Source organism: Misgurnus anguillicaudatus, chromosome 9 (assembly GCF_027580225.2).
Source record: "Misgurnus anguillicaudatus chromosome 9, ASM2758022v2, whole genome shotgun sequence".
Lineage (NCBI taxonomy): Eukaryota > Metazoa > Chordata > Actinopteri > Cypriniformes > Cobitidae > Misgurnus > Misgurnus anguillicaudatus.
In genome coordinates this window covers 33,489,822-33,512,038 of record NC_073345.2, presented here as the reverse complement: position 1 = coordinate 33,512,038, position 22,217 = coordinate 33,489,822, and the positions used below count along the sequence as shown (strand labels likewise).

At 36.6% G+C, this 22,217-nt stretch overlaps 1 protein-coding gene across 6 annotated transcripts in view; it reads right to left on the bottom strand.

Moving 5' to 3' along the window:
• Positions 1-22,217, bottom strand: part of sema4d (sema domain, immunoglobulin domain (Ig), transmembrane domain (TM) and short cytoplasmic domain, (semaphorin) 4D) — a 98,605-nt gene that overhangs the window by 24,232 nt on the left and 52,156 nt on the right. For all 6 annotated transcript variants that reach the window (XM_055179845.2, XM_055179848.2, XM_055179846.2 and 3 more), the window contains 7 exons: positions 11,589-11,722; positions 7,304-7,449; positions 7,153-7,215; positions 6,928-7,026; positions 6,538-6,631; positions 6,301-6,417; positions 5,905-6,056 (listed from right to left, as the gene is read on the bottom strand). In XM_055179845.2, the coding sequence (XP_055035820.2) occupies positions 5,905-6,056; positions 6,301-6,417; positions 6,538-6,631; positions 6,928-7,026; positions 7,153-7,215; positions 7,304-7,449; positions 11,589-11,722 (805 nt within the window). The remainder of the gene's footprint in view (positions 1-5,904; positions 6,057-6,300; positions 6,418-6,537; positions 6,632-6,927; positions 7,027-7,152; positions 7,216-7,303; positions 7,450-11,588; positions 11,723-22,217) is intronic.

The following is a 22,217-nucleotide window of genomic DNA, read 5'->3' as shown; positions in this document are numbered from 1 at the left end:
AGTGGATGCTTTAGTATTTTATATGTTAGGTGAGAGCACCACCTAGTGGATAATAGCGGAAATATGAATTGAAATAAAAACTCGTCATTTGCATGGAAACTTTTTTCTTAATAGCCACAAGATAAGTTGTCAATGGCGGGGAAAGAGTTAAAGATGATGATGTAAACAGGTCGTCAAAAAAAATCGGATATAGTCAACAAATCGGAATCTGGCAAAAATATGATTCATCCCATCTTTGTTTGTTCTCTTTCTATCACTTCTTTAATATGGGTACGTTTTTTCAAAAATACCAAATTTTGAGCAAAAGCTGAGATAAAAGCGTGATGATCAAACATAAACAGAGTTGTTACTCTTTTTGGATCAGTGGATGCTTTAGTATTTTATATGTTAGGTGAGAGCACCACCTAGTGGATAATAGCGGAAATATGAATTGCCATAAAAACTTGTCATTTGCATGGAAACTTTTTTCTTAATAGACAAGATAAGTTGTCAATGGCGGGGAAAGAGTTAAAGGAGCATTTCATCCATAGAAACATTAATCTTTTTTTACAGTGCATCATATTTGTAGTCGAAATGTAACATACATTTCGCATTTTGTGCCTATTTGACCGAGAAAAGGGGTGTTTGTAGTCTCATCCCCTCAACAAAGATATTGGACTTCCTGCTTTCAATGATGCAAAAAGATGATTTTTACATCATTGAAAGAAGGAAGTGCAACACTGAAATCTGTATTTCTCCTGTCTCAGCGGAAACTGAGGAAATGATGCACGACCATTCAAAAACATGACTGGGGTTCTAACGATACAAAGCTTAATGCAAATGGGTGAAGTGTCCCTTTAAAGATGATGACGTAAACAGGTCGTCAAAAAAAATTGGATATAGTCAACAAATCGGAATCTGGCAAAAATACGATTCATCCCATCTTTGTTTATTCTCTTTTTATCACTTCTTAAATATGGGTATGTTTTTTCAAAAATACCAAATTTTGAGCAAAAAGCTGAGATAAAAGCGTGATGATCAAACATAAACAGAGTTGTTACTCTTTTTGGATCAGTGGATGCTTTAGTATTTTATATGTTAGGTGAGAGCACCACCTAGTGGATAATAGCGGAAATATGAATTGCCATAAAAACTCGTCATTTGCATGGAAACTTTTTTCTTAATAGACAAAGTTAAGTTGTCAATGGCGGGGAAAGAGTTAAAGATGATGATGTAAACAGGTCGTCAAAAAAAAAATCGGATATAGTCAACAAATCGAAATCTGGCAAAAATATGATTCATCCCATCTTTGTTTGTTCTCTTTTGATCACTTCTTAAATAGGGGTACGTTTTTAAAAAAAATACCAAATTTTGAGCAAAAAGCTGAGATAAAAGCGTGATGATCAAACATAAACAGAGTTGTTACTCTTTTTGGATCAGTGGATGCTTTAGTATTTTATATGTTAGGTGAGAGCACCACCTAGTGGATAATAGCGGAAATATGAATTGCCATAAAAACTCGTCATTTGCATGGAAACTTTTTTCTTAATAGACAAAGTTAAGTTGTCAATGGCGGGGAAAGAGTTAAAGATGATGATGTAAACAGGTCGTCAAAAAAAAATCGGATATAGTCAACAAATCGAAATCTGGCAAAAATATGATTCATCCCATCTTTGTTTGTTCTCTTTTGATCACTTCTTAAATAGGGGTACGTTTTTAAAAAAAATACCAAATTTTGAGCAAAAAGCTGAGATAAAAGCGTGATGATCAAACATAAACAGAGTTGTTACTCTTTTTGGATCAGTGGATGCTTTAGTATTTTATATGTTAGGTGAGAGCACCACCTAGTGGATAATAGCGGAAATATGAATTGCCATAAAAACACGTCATTTGCATGGAAACTTTTTTCTTAATAGACAAGATAAGTTGTCAATGGCGAGGAAAGAGTTAAAAGATGATGATGTAAACAGGTCGTCAAAAAAAATCGGATATAGTCAACAAATCGGTATCTGGCAAAAATATGATTCATCCCATCTTTGTTTGTTCTCTTTTGATCACTTCTTAAATATGGGTACGTTTTTTCAAAAATACCAAATTTTGAGCAAAAAGCTGAAATAAAAGCGTCATGATCAAACATAAACAGAGTTGTTACTCTTTTTGGATCAGTGGATGCTTTAGTATTTTATATGTTAGGTGAGAGCACCACCTAGTGGATAATAGCGGAAATATGAATTGCCATAAAAACTCGTCATTTGCATGGAAACTTTTTTCTTAATAGACAAAGTTAAGTTGTCAATGGCGGGGAAAGAGTTAAAGATGATGATGTAAACAGGTCGTCAAAAAAAAATCGGATATAGTCAACAAATCGAAATCTGGCAAAAATATGATTCATCCCATCTTTGTTTGTTCTCTTTTGATCACTTCTTAAATAGGGGTACGTTTTTAAAAAAAATACCAAATTTTGAGCAAAAAGCTGAGATAAAAGCGTGATGATCAAACATAAACAGAGTTGTTACTCTTTTTGGATCAGTGGATGCTTTAGTATTTTATATGTTAGGTGAGAGCACCACCTAGTGGATAATAGCGGAAATATGAATTGCCATAAAAACACGTCATTTGCATGGAAACTTTTTTCTTAATAGACAAGATAAGTTGTCAATGGCGAGGAAAGAGTTAAAAGATGATGATGTAAACAGGTCGTCAAAAAAAATCGGATATAGTCAACAAATCGGAATCTGGCAAAAATATGATTCATCCCATCTTTGTTTGTTCTCTTTCTATCACTTCTTTAATATGGGTACGTTTTTTCAAAAATACCAAATTTTGAGCAAAAGCTGAGATAAAAGCGTGATGATCAAACATAAACAGAGTTGTTACTCTTTTTGGATCAGTGGATGCTTTAGTATTTTATATGTTAGGTGAGAGCACCACCTAGTGGATAATAGCGGAAATATGAATTGCCATAAAAACTTGTCATTTGCATGGAAACTTTTTTCTTAATAGACAAGATAAGTTGTCAATGGCGGGGAAAGAGTTAAAGGAGCATTTCATCCATAGAAACATTAATCTTTTTTTACAGTGCATCATATTTGTAGTCGAAATGTAACATACATTTCGCATTTTGTGCCTATTTGACCGAGAAAAGGGGTGTTTGTAGTCTCATCCCCTCAACAAAGATATTGGACTTCCTGCTTTCAATGATGCAAAAAGATGATTTTTACATCATTGAAAGAAGGAAGTGCAACACTGAAATCTGTATTTCTCCTGTCTCAGCGGAAACTGAGGAAATGATGCACGACCATTCAAAAACATGACTGGGGTTCTAACGATACAAAGCTTAATGCAAAAGGGGGAAGTGTCCCTTTAAAGATGATGATGTAAACAGGTCGTCAAAAAAAATTGGATATAGTCAACAAATCGGAATCTGGCAAAAATACGATTCATCCCATCTTTGTTTATTCTCTTTTTATCACTTCTTAAATATGGGTATGTTTTTTCAAAAATACCAAATTTTGAGCAAAAAGCTGAGATAAAAGCGTGATGATCAAACATAAACAGAGTTGTTACTCTTTTTGGATCAGTGGATGCTTTAGTATTTTATATGTTAGGTGAGAGCACCACCTAGTGGATAATAGCGGAAATATGAATTGCCATAAAAACTCGTCATTTGCATGGAAACTTTTTTCTTAATAGACAAAGTTAAGTTGTCAATGGCGGGGAAAGAGTTAAAGATGATGATGTAAACAGGTCGTCAAAAAAAAATCGGATATAGTCAACAAATCGAAATCTGGCAAAAATATGATTCATCCCATCTTTGTTTGTTCTCTTTTGATCACTTCTTAAATAGGGGTACGTTTTTAAAAAAAATACCAAATTTTGAGCAAAAAGCTGAGATAAAAGCGTGATGATCAAACATAAACAGAGTTGTTACTCTTTTTGGATCAGTGGATGCTTTAGTATTTTATATGTTAGGTGAGAGCACCACCTAGTGGATAATAGCGGAAATATGAATTGCCATAAAAACTCGTCATTTGCATGGAAACTTTTTTCTTAATAGACAAAGTTAAGTTGTCAATGGCGGGGAAAGAGTTAAAGATGATGATGTAAACAGGTCGTCAAAAAAAAAATCGGATATAGTCAACAAATCGAAATCTGGCAAAAATATGATTCATCCCATCTTTGTTTGTTCTCTTTTGATCACTTCTTAAATAGGGGTACGTTTTTAAAAAAAATACCAAATTTTGAGCAAAAAGCTGAGATAAAAGCGTGATGATCAAACATAAACAGAGTTGTTACTCTTTTTGGATCAGTGGATGCTTTAGTATTTTATATGTTAGGTGAGAGCACCACCTAGTGGATAATAGCGGAAATATGAATTGCCATAAAAACACGTCATTTGCATGGAAACTTTTTTCTTAATAGACAAGATAAGTTGTCAATGGCGAGGAAAGAGTTAAAAGATGATGATGTAAACAGGTCGTCAAAAAAAATCGGATATAGTCAACAAATCGGTATCTGGCAAAAATATGATTCATCCCATCTTTGTTTGTTCTCTTTTGATCACTTCTTAAATATGGGTACGTTTTTTCAAAAATACCAAATTTTGAGCAAAAAGCTGAAATAAAAGCGTCATGATCAAACATAAACAGAGTTGTTACTCTTTTTGGATCAGTGGATGCTTTAGTATTTTATATGTTAGGTGAGAGCACCACCTAGTGGATAATAGCGGAAATATGAATTGCCATAAAAACTCGTCATTTGCATGGAAACTTTTTTCTTAATAGACAAAGTTAAGTTGTCAATGGCGGGGAAAGAGTTAAAGATGATGATGTAAACAGGTCGTCAAAAAAAAATCGGATATAGTCAACAAATCGAAATCTGGCAAAAATATGATTCATCCCATCTTTGTTTGTTCTCTTTTGATCACTTCTTAAATAGGGGTACGTTTTTAAAAAAAATACCAAATTTTGAGCAAAAAGCTGAGATAAAAGCGTGATGATCAAACATAAACAGAGTTGTTACTCTTTTTGGATCAGTGGATGCTTTAGTATTTTATATGTTAGGTGAGAGCACCACCTAGTGGATAATAGCGGAAATATGAATTGCCATAAAAACACGTCATTTGCATGGAAACTTTTTTCTTAATAGACAAGATAAGTTGTCAATGGCGAGGAAAGAGTTAAAAGATGATGATGTAAACAGGTCGTCAAAAAAAATCGGATATAGTCAACAAATCGGTATCTGACAAAAATATGATTCATCCCATCTTTGTTTGTTCTCTTTTTATCACTTCTTAAATATGGGTACGTTTTTTCAAAAATACCTAATTTTGAGCAAAAAGCTGAGATAAAAGCATGATGATCAAACATAAACAGAGTTGTTACTCTTTTTGGATCAGTGGATGCTTTAGTATTTTATATGTTAGGTGAGAGCACCACCTAGTGGATAATAGCGGAAATATGAATTGCCATAAAAACTCGTCATTTGCAGGGAAGCGTTTTTCTTAATTGACAAGATAAGTTGTCAATGGTGGGGAGATGATGAGTTAAACAGGTTGTCAAAAAATATCGATTGTGTCAACAAATCGTAATCTGGCATCAAGATCTGCAGTGTAAATCCAGCCTTTTACAAAACAAATCATGAAACTGAAACGACTTGTCTGTGTTCACTTGTTTATACATGATGGTTTTATTCAGTATCTTATAAGACATAAATAAGTTTTGTTTAGAGGTTAGCAAACAGTTTAAATGAGCATACGTTTTGCTATTTCCCCGAGCACACTTTTTGTATTGTATTTTGTTTCTTAGTGATGTTTGTTTTATAAAACACATCACCACTGGTCACGAACAACTGTCATCACAAGTACAAGATGATAAAGTCACTTTATTATATCACATCCGGTCAGGTGTAAGGAACTGATCTCACCTTACACACGCGAGCAATCCTGGGGATGAGCAGTTTTCCAAAGAACTCGTATTCCACCGACACCTCGGTGAAGAAGTAATAAATCTTATCATCGTCACCGTCCGGACTGTTCTGTCCCTCCCGAATCACATCTGCATGAACAAAACTGGGTTCTGCACAGAGAACCAGAAGCACATGGGTAAGTATATAAACAGAGATATATGCAAAAAATACATGATTTTTTTAGTTCTTGTGGTTTAGTTCTGACTGAAGGCTGTTTTAAACTGCAAATTAAGTATTTTAAAATAAGCAAGACTTATAAATGTAACGTGACATAACTGTGACAAGCATAGTTATCTTTGTTGTGTTATTGATGGTTAATGGCTCTTGTGTTAAGTGACACAATTCTGTGTGTACCGTTGAGCCAGGACGTTGAATACTCTGTTCGCAGTAAACTCTGAGACCGTGAATATCTGGAGATGATCGGCTCGCTTCCCAAAAAGTTATAAGCAGTTCCTGAGTATAGCTCACTGTCTGTTGAAAGTACAGAATAAACATCTCATAACGTGTTTCAGACTGAAAAAAGAGATGTAGCGATCATCAAATGTCCTCCAGATGCGTTCAGAAATAAAACGGCAAGTTACTGTAACTTACCGACCATTACAGTAGTGAAGCTCTGTGCAGGATCAAAGGGACATTTCCCCCGACCGTCCTCTCTTTGGTTCCTTAAACTAAAATCACCAAGTGACTAAAAAAAGAAATAGAGGATGATTTCGATGAAGCACGATGTGTCAAACTTCCCGTTCTTTAATCAGGTTTCAAAGGTAAGAGGAAACTACTGAAATAGGAAATTAGTAGCTGAACTATTGTTTCACGAAAGATCTGAGGAGTTTCTACATGAAGAGATGTGACTGATACTGTAATCGAAATATCATCAATGTTTCGCTTGTGGTGTTGCATATCACATCATCAACACATCAAACTGACTGGCCGATAAGTTTAAAATGTTAAAGAGCTGGATGTTAACCGATGGCTGTTACATACCAAATAATCACAGAGGGGCTGAAACGCATGAGTCCCGCAAACATACAGATGGTCTTCATCCAAAACCTGTAAAACTCGAATGTAATTTCGACACTCCATCTGTCACACAAAGACAAACACGTGTTTAAAGTCAAAGTGCAAATACAGGCATAACTTCAGATCAAATATCAACCAAGATTCCACAGTCGGTCAAACGACATCAGGACATCTTGTTTTAATTTTTACCTCTTTAGATTTTCCCTTTAAAATGCACATTGACATGTCAGACTCTGGAACTTTCCACAGAAGCTGAAACGGTTGGAAAGGGGAATAAAAATCAGACTGAGTGTTATAGGAAAAACATTGCAGTACACCGTGTGACAGTATTATTTCTCACCTGGTTGCTTTTGATTGACACATCAGTCATGTTGAGTTGATAAATGACCTCTCGGGCTCCCACATACAGCGCACCCCGATCTTCATTGAGCAGTAGAGTCGTGTAGTTAAACACACCAGGCTCCCAAAACTCAACCAAATCCACATCTACAAACACATATACACACTTCACATCAAATGGAAACTCACACAGGAAAATACACAGCATGGATCGGAAGAAGAAAGAGGAAAATATCTGGATATGAGATCTGAGATATTAAATTTAATTAATATTTAAAGCTTTTAAAGGATTACTACACTTTCATTTTTGTGAGGAAAACATTTCAGGTTTTTTCTTCATATAGTGGACCTCAACAGCTTCAAAGTGCTCTAAATGATCCCAACCGAGGCATAACAGTACAGTCACACGGGACGTAAGCGTTAACGCTTGACGGCAGGCTTGTCTGAAGCATGACCAACAGCCAATCACTGTGGCCGCAACACATGCTCCGGTCTCCCATAAACGTAATTGGCTGGCTCTGCCTAGGTTATTTGCATAAGGCGATCTGACTGGCGGACGCACGCGCCGCCGCTTGAAAAGTTGAGAAACGTTCAACTTCTGCCACGAGCAACGGCACTGACGTGGCGCCAACGGATTTACAATTCAGTTCGGCAATGCATGACGTCACCCATTAAAAGTGAATGGGAAGCGTTAAAGGATTAGTCCACTTTCTTAAAAGAAAAATCCAGATAATCCACTCACCACCATGCCACCCAAAATGTTGATGTCTTTCTTTGTTCAGTCGAGAAGAAATTATGTTTTTTGAGGAAAACATTGCAGGATTTTTCTAATTTTAATGGACTTTAATAGGGCCCAACATTTAATACTTAACACTTAACAGTTTTTTCAACGGAGTTTCAAAAGGACTGTAAACAATCCCAAACGAGGCATAAGGGTCTTATCTAGCAAAACGATTGTCATTTTTGACAATAAAAATAACAAATATACACTTTTAAAGCACAACTTCTCATCGTGTAGATCCGGTCGTGATGCGCCAGCGTGACCCCACGCAATACGTCATGAAGTCAAGAGGTCACAGAGGACGAATGTGAAACTCTGCCCCAGTGTTTACAAGTGTGTTGAAAGAGGACCGTTCCTACGTTGTTGTATGTCAACTGATACTAATTAATGTCTTTGTGTCAGTTTATTGTTTACAATGGTCCGCAAATGTGCGTTTTATATATGTAACACGTGACCTCCCTACGTCACTACGCATTTACGTTAGGTCGCGCTGGACCGGACCTAGGCGAAAAGTTGTGGTCTAAAAGTACATATTTTTTATTTTTCTTGTCAAAAACTACAATCTCTTCGCTAGATAAGACCCCCACGCCCCGATTGGGATCGCCCATAGTTCCCCGAAACTCCGTTGAAAAAAACTGTTAAGTGCTGAGTTAAGTATTAAGTGTTGGGCTCTATTAAAGTCCATTAAAATTAGAAAAATCCTGCAATGTTTTCCTCAAAAAACATAATTTCTTCTCGACTGAACAAAGAAAGACATCAACATTTGGGATGACATGGTAGTGAGTAAATTATCTGGATTTTTCTTTTAAGAAAATTGACTAATCCTTTAACACTTACGCCCCGTGTCTTATCTAGCTAAACCACTATCATTTTCACAAAAAATAAGAAAAATAAATACTCCTTAAACCACAACTTTTCGTCTTGCACTAGCCGTGTGATGCGCCAGCGCGACTTAACGTATTATGTAATAACATCGAAAGGTAGGGATGTCCCGATCCGATCACGTGATCGGAAATCAGCCCCGATCTCGTGGTTTCAGACTCGATCGGAATCGGACGTTACCTTCCGATCAGGACTCGGATACATATGCAGGGCCTAAATTGGGCCAGGCTAAGCTCTGGCACACATACTGAAGGTCTCGCTCTGCTCCGTGCCAGTGTACACGCTGCGCTGGTGCATGTGAACTGACGCGAATAATGACGTGTTTTCATTCATAGGCTTCACACACTCGTGCATGCGTTGCACCCACGACAAAACCGGGTTTTTACCACTCATTTAAACAACGCGATGATCGTTTTTGTCACTATGTGCTCAGATAAACTACATCAGTACGCAGCTCCGTGTCTTACTCAGAACCTCAAGAACACGCATTCGCGCAGGAGGATCACATTACACATTGTAGAGATGAGAGATAGAGGTAAGAATGGTGCACACGTCGAAAAAACTTATTAGAAGTCTAGAAACAAAGTATTAAAGTATGTATAGCCATGTCAATCATCTTATTACAATATGTTAACTAGATAACTGGATACAACTGATTGTATAGTTTAATAAAATAACGTATTTTGATTATACAAATCAATTACGACCTAACTATAGTGATTGTTTAACTAACTGCTGACCAGCCTAGGGAATCTCTATGGCTAATTTATAAGACATATTTCTGAATCAGTATGTTTTTCTTGTTAATTGAGTTTTTTTGGGTAGCCTATCTTATGCCTAGAATTAGTCAAGGAGGTTGAGTCTTTCTTCAAAGTTTGATCAATTATGCACAATGACATGTGCAACAAATGCATATAGGGTGTCAGACTCATAGATTTGCATAATTTAAAGTTCAGGTTTTAAAGTTTGGATCAACCTGTGGCACAGCTTTAAAGCTGAAACTTATAAAATCCAATCAGAGGTCCAAAATGTCATTGAAACACACCAGTGGCTTTGCTGTCATCAGGATAAAACATGTTTCCCCTCAAACCCTCCCTCCTAACAGAGCATCCCCACCAAAACAAATCCCAATTTAACCCCTGAACATATACTATATTCTCATTATTTTTTAACACATCAATAGTTTTGTGCTGGCACAGAGTTAGACCCTTTTGACTCCACACAGAAACAGCAATGCGTGCGGCATGACATTAAGGAACATCCTGGATCTGTTTATGCGCTCTTCTTTATTCTTTTTTTCTGTATTATAGAAGTATCGGATCGGGACTCGGTATCGGCAGATACTCAAAATCAAATGACTCGGACTCGAGGGCAAAAAAACCTGATCTGGACATCCCTATCGAAAGGTCACGTGTAACGTGAAACGCACACTTGCGAAACATTTTAAACAATAAACTGACACAAAGACATAAATTAGTATAATTTCACATACAACAACATCTGAATAGTCCTCTTTCTCCACACTTGTAAACATTGGAGCAGTAGTTTCGCATACATTATGCGTGACCTTCCGATGCGTTTACGTAAAGCCCAAGGTATAATCTGGCCGTTCACGTATGCACGGCATCCGCATGACATCATTTTCATCATCACGAGGGTCCGCGGTCGTAGCCGCAATGACTATACTTGGAAAGCTATGTCGACGCGTGCATGGACAAACTGGACGCGGAAAAAAGGTATAGTAAGGTCGCGCAGGCATGTCACACGGATAGTGCAAGATAAAAATTTCTGTTTTTTGGCGAAAATGACAATCGTTTTGCTAGATAAGACCCTTATGCCTCGACTGTGATTGTTTTAAGCCTTTGAATCTGCATTGAAACTGTAAACTGTTGTGTAAATTCAACTATTTGGAGAAAAATCCTGGAACGTTTTAGTCAAAAAACCCAATTTCCTCTCGACCGAACAAAAAAAAGACACACACATCCTAAATGACACGGGGGTGAGCAAACCATCAGGATTTTTTATAAAAGTGGAGTAATCCTTTAACCCCCTTTCAACTCCACTTGTATTACGAACCTAAACTTATACTAAATAAAAATGTTGGCTGTTCTTGAACATCTGTATGTGTATATTTGTATTTGTGAAAATGCAGACAGTATGTAGTTTGTGTTGTGTGTTTAACTACACTTGCCAGCGTTTTTGTAAAGCCACAACGTTTTATAAACTGAACAGGTGTCATATACACATGCCGTTGTTATCTCTGTTACTTTATAACCAACACATGCAGATCTCTTTCCTGTGCTGTGGCTTCTCAACTGAGGCCACGTGAGGTTACCTTTTATACGATAATTCATCACTACCTAAAGCAATCATTCAAAATATTCATTTCAGTGTCCAATTCAATATAAATTAGAAATAACGGATGCATGCTTTTACATTTACATTCACACATTTGGCAGACACTTCATCCAAAGCCCACTAATTTTACATACCACTAATACTTTTAATAGGGGTTGTTTAAAAAAATAAAAAACATGCAATTTTAACCATATAAAAATCAACATGGCCGGACCATAGTATTTTTGAGAAGTGTGGGACAAACAAATAAACAAACAAATCTAACCTTCCTGTTTCCATGAGCTTCTGGGAATGCTGGAGGGGCCACGTGTGGAAACTTCAAGAAGCAATCCCAGAAACACCCCCAACACGCTCAGAGCCATGTTAGACTCCGGGACCTTCGACAACGTGAGGTTTCCTCTGTGAGAGAGAGAGAGAGAAAGAGAAAGAGAAAGAGAGAGAGAGAAAGAGAGAGAGAGAGAGAGAGAGAGAGAGAGAGAGACCTCACAAATGAGTCAATGCATCTAAATTTTCATTCATATTGTAGTAACTAAAAGCTTTGGCATGAATAATACACGTTAAAGTACATGCAACATTTATCTAGAATGAGTCCTCAGCAGGAATTCTGGGAAGCAGGGATAAGAAATGCCAGGAGAAGTGACCAAAATTAGCATCAGTGAGTGAGATAAAGAAAAGTCTCTCGACCAGTCGGCAAAGCACAGATGGCTCTCATGTTATGAGATAAACCATACATATCCTGTTTAATCCAAAAACAAGCTAATGTACAAAATATCGAAACATTTCATACTGTATAACACACAAACAATTTACATCACCGATTGAAAAAAGGTGTAAGTCGTGTATACTGTTTAGATTCCTAATGTAAACATTTACTTTTGCATATTTTTAGGAATTCCCACAAACCGATACACAAGTCTAACAGGAAACCGATACCAGGCCTGTACATATAATACTCAGGCATTCTGAAATCACAATACATGACTGTAAACTACGACTGACCCTCAGGACAAATGGATGATACCGAAGATAATGACGACCCGTATTTAGATCATCTAGAATTCCAACGAAAACTTACAGTGAAACACGGAGACGCATCCGTTTACAGTAACGCAAATAGAAACAGGCTGTTGTGAGAATAAATGTGGTCCTTGGATGTGATGTTTGGATCCTGAGAGTGGTTTTCAATGTGTTTGCGAAGATGTTTTTGCATATTGCTATCTGCAATTAAAAGAACAAACTAAAATTTTGTGAGCGTCAATGATCCGTTTTGATTTACAGTGATGTCTATAAGTGTAAATGAACAATCACTGCAAGAACAGATACGATGTGCAAACAAACTAAAAAAAAAACCATTAGTTATGCATAACATTTAAAAATAAACTCTTTTAAAGTACTTTATTTACAAGACATAATTCATCTCTGATCTCTCATGGTACTGTTTGAATAAATGTGTTAAAATGGTGTTGTGTGCATGACACAACATAATGTCATGTTAAAAGTGAATAATGATTGGTCATTTTACTGTCTGTCAGACTTTGGCTTTACACATTGAGTGACACTGAGGGCCCTATCTTGCACCCAGCGCAATTGACTTTGTCAGTGACGCATGTATCATTCGTATTTTGCACCGGCGCACAGCGGGTTTTTCCCTCCACAGACGCACGTCGGCAAACTAGGGAATGAACTTACGCTCCCTGGGCGGTTCAGCGCAAAAAAGAAGGCGTGTTCCGGCGCAAACCATCCCTGATGCTATTTTGCAGTTTCAAAAAACAATTGCGCCACTGACCAAAAAAAAAATGGTCTAAAGTCAGTGGCGCGTTGTGCGTTGTTCATTATGCTATTTTAAGGGCGCATGCTTGACCATAATCTATAGCGTGCACAACGCGCACACACTTTACTTATCTAATCTACACAGATTGCAACAGTTATTTTTGCAAATCATAAATTGTTACAATAAAAAATATTAACACATGAGATAAGGGAAATCATTGTGGTGAGCATTGTGGTGATAGTTTTTATTTATTGTGTGGCTGCATTAAAAAATTATCATGCAAATAACGATTAAAATATTTTCATAAGTTTGTTGTGTGGCTGTATTACGTTTATTTTATGTAAATAATAATTAAAATGTTTTCATAAGAAACCTTTATGTATGTAAACTTGATTTCTAAGTGTACTTTGGGGTTGGACTGCGTTTCTTGGCTTTCAGCGGTGAGGGTGGACGCAGCGATGTCCTCTGCTGGCGTCAGGTCATGTGTAGAGGCAGATCCACCTCCCGTTACACGGCGTGCCCGATTTATGCTGGCAAGCTTGGGATTCCCCCGTCTCCTGACATCATTGTAGCGCTTGGCGCAACGATGGGGATACCAGCTGATGAGACAATTGTGGCTATTTCCTCCCACGTCTGTTTAACCGATGCTGATTTGGGCAGGTTTCTCATATCCCCATACAAAACAACTTCTCTGTCTTTGACTGCTCTTACAATAATGTCGGTCTCCTCGGCTGTGAACCGCTCCTGGCGTGCGCCTGGTAAATCCATCATAATAATAATAGCAACCCGCCATGGAACTTGCGCACTTGCGTTTAAATGGAATGTTGGATGACGTTCTGATTGGTTAATTTGATGTTACGCCCAAACCACACCTATGAATAATAAACCTACTTCAGACAAACCCCTTATTGATTTGCGCCTGGCGCAAGAGTTATTTCTCCCGCCGGGAAAATAGAAACAGCGGCCAAGATCCACCCACAAAGTCACTTGCGCTTCGCACTTGCGTTTCAGATCATTAAAATAGGGCCCTGAATGTCTTTCTTACTTTCCAAAAATGTACTGGCTGATTGTAAGATTTATTGGCCAATGCCGATTAATACAAATAATTCAAATATCGGCTGATATATTGCCCTCTGCAGTTGATATAAAACTTATTGAATGAGGATATTTTCTTATCTACTTAAAATTAAACACTTTAATTTATGAAAAAGTTAAATAAGGCTTTAGTCTTCATCAGGCATACTTTTATAGTTTACTAAGGCAAATTATAAACAAATGATTACAAAAGTTGCAGGGCACACACTGTAAAAAATCTTTGCTACCTTACATTTTTGTTGAATCAACTCAGATTTACAAGTCTTCAGATTTACAACTTTCTATTATTTATCTTGATTAGAGAAAGAGTTATAACAACGTAACCCTAGTCAAGATAAATAATAGAAATTTGAAATGACTTTCAAGAAAAAGTTGAGTTGATTCAACAAAAAAATTTAAGGCAGCAAAGAATCTTTTACAGTGCACCACAAAACAAAAAAACATTAAGAATTTGAGATATACAAGCGGGTGTTGAGTAAAAGCTCTTTAAAACTACTATAAATAATTTCCAACCATCGTGCATTTTATTTTTCACAGATATGTTGAAATAAAGGAGCAGAATGTTTCAAATCCAAAAGAAAACTGAAGTTAAAACAATGATTTTAATAAAAGAAATCTGGAAATCATCTGTACAGAGCCAGCAGATCATCATATCAACACATGGGCACATGGGTTTATATTCACAAACACATACTCACACAGTTTCATTTTAACACATTGTAAACCTGGACAAGTTGAATTTACTTAAAAAATTGGAGGAAAGTTGTTGCCCTAAAAAAATGTGTAATTTCAATTGCTCTGTCCAACACCTCCACTTAGTTAACTGGGTTCAAAGATTTTTCATTTTTAATTCATTTATAATTATGACTTTTAGTGTTATAAATTGTATTATAACACAAAATATATGACTGACTATAAGTCAACCTTGATGACATTGTATTAACAAAATTTAAGTAGTTACATTTCTCATCAGTTTAATCAAAATATGCATGTACAAGGGATTATAAGTATTCCTTACCTATAATAATGATCATTTTAAATTAATTTATGTGAATTTTTTAGTTTAATAAAGTTTATATCCAATTAGTTAAATGAACTAAGATTTTTTAAAGTATATTGTATGTTCAAAACTCCTTTAAGTATTAAGTGATGTTTAAGTAATTGTTTAAATAAAAGACAATATCTATGTTAACAGTGCAGTTCTTTTAAAAGTAAAGTAAATAAATGCAATTTCCTCGATGAAATTCACATGTATTATGAATATGACCTGTAAGGCGGGTGCACATAGTGACATCAAATATTTATATTATTTTCCATGGAAAGAAAAATGAAAGACGACAGAAACTCACGCACTAGGAATGAAGTCAAACCTGCGTAAAAAGGCATGCAGCATGACCGATTACTGATTCACTCAGACAGTGACGGGTGTATCAGAAATCACTGCAAAACAACAACCATTGATTTCCGGAAGATGAGTTTTTACAACCTCAGGGAGGAAACAAACACACGCAAAGCCGTAATCTGCAGCATAACATTGGCAACAGGTTTTACGAAAGGAGGTCACACACATACAAAGATCCCATTGTGTGTGTTTGAGTCGAGAATGCCCCCCTTCAAACCAAACACACACACACACACACACACACACACACACACACACACACAACAATCAACAAGGGTTCAAACATAGCCATAGTGTTTCTAAGTACATTAGCGATTTATTGCGTCCTCTCGCACCATAAAGCAAAAATTTGCAGTTACACAGCTGACCAGATTCCCATGTATTAAAGCTATAGATAAGCTGTCAAACTTGTGACCTTAGTGTTGCTAGTTATGCCTCAGCAACACACAAACTATATACACGGTATATCTAAAAGCATAGTAAACTATTCATACTATTTTTGCAGTATGCAGATTTTCTTTATGCACAAAGTAGATGGATGACCTGCAGCATTTGCTTAATGCCAAACGCTTGGTACTGCAAACCACAATGCAATGCACTCAACCCAACCCAAAATGTATCTGTAATTTATCACAAGTGCATTGCATTGTGGGGTGCAGAATTAAACAGTGCACTTTGATTGTATACTGTACTACCTTTGCCAACATGTATTCTATGCATACAGAAAATTAGCATACAGTGCACGCTAAGAAGTATGCCATTCCAACGCACACACTGCCTTCTCTTCCAGTATTAATACTCTTTATGCTAAACACCTGTTTTGCGTCCACTGCACGCATGGGTTTAGAAATGCAAGCTGGGTATAAACGATGGCACCCTGCCAACTGGGCAACCGTGCAGCCGCCTCAAACATTCAATGCTTGCCAAATGTGCCCTGCATCTTCCCCGCTGCCCTTCTCTCTTTACACACTGGCACAGTGATCGATGCCGCTCTCTGCCGACCCACAATGCACTTCTGCCAAAACCAGCTTTCCCACTACGCCCGCTGACAGCTCCAACAATCCCTCTCTTCTTCTCTGCATCATTTAATGCCTCTCATGCACCTGTCTGTGTGTGTTATTCGTTTTGTTGTTTAGCTTGCACGATCAGAATATCTGAGCAATGATGACATCAGTAGAAAAACAGAGGTGAGAAGTTATTACATTTAGAGGACAAGTCTTTTTTAATAATGTGTACAATGCATATAATGTGAAGTTGACGTGAAATTATTTACTTTATAGGGATGAACCAACACCAACAAATTTCTATGCTGATGCGATATTTTATTACGCCGATTGACATTAACCGATACCAAAAGAAACCAATAGTTTTGCTTTTACGTCGTTTTAAATTATGATGTTCTGAAATCATGAAAAAAGTGCAATTTTGTGACCCATTTCAAAAAACTCACACACTATCTGGTGTTTTTCTATCAGGATATAATCTGCAGGGTTCCCACACCTTGGTTAACTTCAAATTCAAGGACCTTTCGAGGACTTTCCAGGTCCAATACCCTCAAATTGTTACAGTTCCCTTTCGGGGGAACTCGCGCTGCGTCACTGCGGTGACACTTTGGGGACGCCTCCAGGGGTAAGTGTGTCTGAATGTGTATATCAAATTCAACCAATGGTGAAGGGTGACGCGGGAGCCAGGAAGTATATCGCTATCTGAAATATTGTCGAAGACGGCGTTACAGGGACGCAGGAAGTATGGCAAGGGAGACGCAGCGTCTCGTTCCCTTCTAAGGGAACAACAGTTACATGCGTAACCCGAGACGTTTTCATGTGTCAAACACAACTATGCAAAAAAGCATTTTGTTGTGAATCAACATTTGCATACAGAAGATATAAGCCTTTAAAGCGAACAGTTTAGCATGTGTGCTTAAAGTCTGGAATTTTTATGATATTATTTAGGGATCGCGATTAATCTATAGCAGAATAAAGTTTTGTTAACATCATATATGTGTGTAAACTGTTTATAATAAATGTTTATATAAATATGCACACATGCATGTATAATTTTAAAAAGAAAAAAATATGTATATAATAAGTATTTATATTAATTATAATATAGTTATTATACACAGTTCACACACATATATGATGTAAACAAAAACGGTAACACTTTACAATAAGGTTCATTAGTTAACATTAGTTAACTACATTAATTAATGTGAACTAATAATCAACTGCACTTATACAGCATTTATTCATCTTTGTTAATGTTAATTTCAACAATTACTAATACTTTTATTAAAATTTTGTTAATGTTAGTTAATGCACTGTGAACTAACATGAACAAGCAAATAAAGCTTTATTTATATTAACTAAAGTTAACAAAGATTAATAAATACTGTAACAAATGTATTGCTCATGGTTTGTTCATGTTAGTTAATACATTTACTAATATTAACTAATGAACCTTATTGTAAAGTGTTACCACAAAAACTTTTATTCTGCTATAGATTAATCGCGATTAATCGTTAAGCATCCCTAATATTATTCTACATTACAGAGGGAATAATATAGATTTTTTCCCAGAAAACTTCTTGCATAAAATAGATTCAAGCACTTTCAATGACCTGTGTATGTATATTTTCAAAAACTTCCCAAGGCCAACCCACTTTATTGTGATTTTACCCGTTTGGTAATGTGAACCACAAGCCAAATAGCTACAGTACTTTAACTTTTAAAAAAACTTGCATAAAATAAAAGTTTTAAAAGTCAAACCTAAAGACAATTGAACAAATGTAACATATCCACAACATTTACTAGTACTGAAAATTAACATAAAAGTAAAGCCAATAATACCTTTGGTATAGGTTAAAAAGTGTAAATTAGCTGCATTTCAGGAGGGCAGCAGATCCTGAATTACTGAAGTGTAAAATCTGTTTGCAAATTCAGTTTCACATGGATTTTATTGTCAAGCGGATGGACAAAAAAAAAAAACGTTGATTTGTTGTGCATATGGAAATCTACATCCTGTGATGAAAGTTAATGCAAGGTGCTGACAGATGTGTGGTGGACCCAGAAAAAACTACAGTGGACACAAAGTCTTTGCTTTGGCATCTGATGTGGCTTTACTCTAATGACATCATTGAGAAGCAGAGGAGACAGCATGCAATTAAACTTAACATGCAAAATATACTTTACAGAAACATGTCAAACGGCCTTTAGATCTAACAGTAATTTCAGACATGGGTAATGCAGACGGCCTCTGAAGGTTCCCACACGCTTTAATAACAGAACAAGATACAAGTGCTTCACAACACCTGCTTTAAAAACAGCAAACCACACAAGCGTTCACTGCTCGGTTGCAATTACAACCAAGCTTAAATCCACCTCTTTATACTAAAGAATAACAGAAGCAACATGAATTCGTATTTTACAAAAAATGCGTAAAAATATGTACAGATTTGGTTGTACGAATAATTGAATTAAAGAGCACCTATGGTCCGATTCGCGTATTTACATTTCGTTTGGTGTTTAAGTGTGTATTAGTACATGTACATGTTAAGGATATTCAAAAGGTACAAACCCCAATGTAAATGATGACGCGAGTTATCGTCTCCAACGCAAATCTCTTTTCTTGGACTACAACAAACACATGAATTGTAGGCAAGAGGGGATTACTTCCTGGGATTGGTGATGTAGACAAGACCGACATTATCATAATTCCTCCCGCTTTGGACTCACAGACTGTAAATTAACTCCTGTTAGCATTGCATTGTGAGCAAATCTTTCAAACATGGTAAGGAGCGTTATATTTCCTGCTGATTAGCATGAAGTAGCTGGCAAATCAGGGACACAGTGCTTTTCAAATCGATGAGGGATATCTAGAGCTACAAAAATGTGTAAATAATGTGCTTTTTTTAACCATAAAGCTTGCAAACACATTGTATTATACTACATACACAAAATAACGTTGTTTTTAGTAATGAAATAGGTGCTCTTTAAGAGACAACTACTATGAGATTGTGTTGAAATAATGGATCTCAAAAATAGGAGACAGTATCTATAATATATAATCTTAATTATACAACAGTTCTCTCTGGTTCTCGAATCTGATTGGCTAAGAGCTATACGATATTGTACTGATAACGGCACTGTAGCCGCTTCACCTTTCGTATTATTCCGCCACCTAGTGAATGGAGGTCCTAAGCAGGCTCATCTCTGAATGGAAAAACACAGAAGCGCTGTGTGAATCACTCTCCGTGTGTGTGTCTCATTAGTTTACTAGCTCATAAATCAGTCTGTGAATCCCCAATCAGAAGTTATTATTCCTTCAAAGATCAGCGCTTTTGGATGTTACGTTACAGTTAATGGGAGAAATGTCTTGTCACATCGTGTGGACGCTTAACACTTGGAAAGAGGAATATAAACACTCGTTTTTTTCTGGAGCTATATCTTTTATCAGAACGCGAAAACACCGTGGAACTGCAGGTAAGCCCCGCAGCTTTTAAATGTGGACATTGATCATTTACTTTATCGTGACGTGACTATTAAAACATGTTATGAGATATCGCCACTGGTATATTTATAAGCAGCATGCAAAAACATCTCTCTGACAAAAAACCGTTTTGTATAGTACTGACAAGAACAAAGTTTAATAATAATAATCGAGTGCTCGTATCGCGTTAAGAATACATGAGAAAGCAATAGTAACGTTTCACAAGTATAGTTTTATTAACTTTTACCTCGCGCCAAAACAATAACAACACAAAAGACACTAAATATGAATAAAAAAACAAGTACAAGTTTGATCATGACACCAAATACTGCTGATTTGATCTCATTTTGACGATCATAAACAAACAAGGCCAGCATGAGAGCCAGGGAATCCCTTTCAGAGATGTAGCCCAGAGAGGGCGGTGGTCAGCGGGGCGAGTGAACACTGATGTCCGCTCATGCTTTGGTTCTCATTCGTACCGAATCTCACTAAGCAAACGTTCAAACAGGCGCTATCTTTACTAATCGACTGCAGATTTAAATATAATACAGATACATTCTCGACTGAACTAATCTTAAAACTACACTTTGTGACCAAGAAACAGTAATATAAAGAAACGGCTTTTCCGTCCATTGAGTTGTTATGAGCTTCAAAGCAGCCGAAAGTTTTACCTGTCATTCTGGCCGCCCTCAAATCCGTGGCGGAACAAGTAGTTCTCAAACAAAGAGGCTTTTAAAATAACTCCGTTGTTGTTTTCTAGTTTTCGTTTTTCAAACGTGTGCCGTCGAACTGTTGTATAAAAGCAATATCGCTCTCGGAGTCGTGTGATATAGCTCTATATCATCACGGCTGTGATTGCCTCCGGCACTCGGCCTGCGGCCTCGTGCCTCTGGCCTAATCACAGCCGTGATGATATAGAGCTATATCACACTCCTACTCGAGCGATATTGCTTAACTATGTACCTATGTCAATAAAAAAATTAATGATTTTCAATTTAATAATGGTAAATATTTCACATTTGCCCAATATATTTTTGAAAGCATACAACAGGCATTTTCCATGCGTCTACTGCACATTTACAATTGGTACACTGTTAAAAATATCTGTAGGAATTACAGTATTATTGGCAGCTGTTTGCCAGTAATTTACTGTAGACTTAAATGCATGCTATTTATTGTTCAAAGTTAAATGAACATTGAACATTAACAAGAGTAAAACTACAGAGTAAAACTAAAACAGCCTCGTGCAAAGCATTCTGGAAAACAAAATCGGAAGAAAAAAACAGCACAAGGTTGATGAGGATTTTTGGTTCCCAGAATGCTTTGCACAAGGCGGTTATTTTATAATTTTATTCTTTAAAGAGAAAGACTTGTTAATGTTTAATGTTCATTTAACTTTAAACCAACTGTTGCCAGTAAATAACATAAATTTAAATCTCCAGTAAGTTACTGGCAAACAGCTGCATAACTACAGCAATTTTTTGCAGTTTAAATCAACTTATTCGTATGCTACACAAACAAACCTGTATATAAATAGAAACTTGCAAAAGGCTTTATAAAGTCCATCAGCATAAAACTGGTTGACTGAATTAGTGTACGGCAGAAAACTAAAGGGAATGGAAACCCAATGCAAAGAAGGCAAAAAATAACTTTCACGTGTAATTACAGCCGTAGATCTGTGCTCGGAGGACAGGGCAGCTCTAAAGTCACCACACAAAAGCCAGTAAAAACCTATATTTACACAAGCTTACGAAGATCTTTAAAATACACACACTTCACATCAGCTGCAGAATCGGCACAGAAGAGGAGATGCAAAGAAAGTGTGTGTGTGTGTGTGTGTGTGTGTGTGTGTGTGTGTGTGTGTGTCTTCTTAAACACGCACCAGTCGTGTCACTACACAGTAAAATATAATGACTAACTGTGGTGCTCTAGTAAAAGGCAAAATGAACACATCTGCATTACTTCAAAATATAGGTTCCCAAAGGGGTTTTACAAACGAAAGCCATAGAAGAACATTTATTTCTCAAATGGATATTACAGACCCCCGTGCATCAGTCCTTTATAGTCATTGACACAACATTAAACTACTGCTATTTCTGTGATAGCAGTGATAAAAGTGTAGTATTTAACCCCATAAA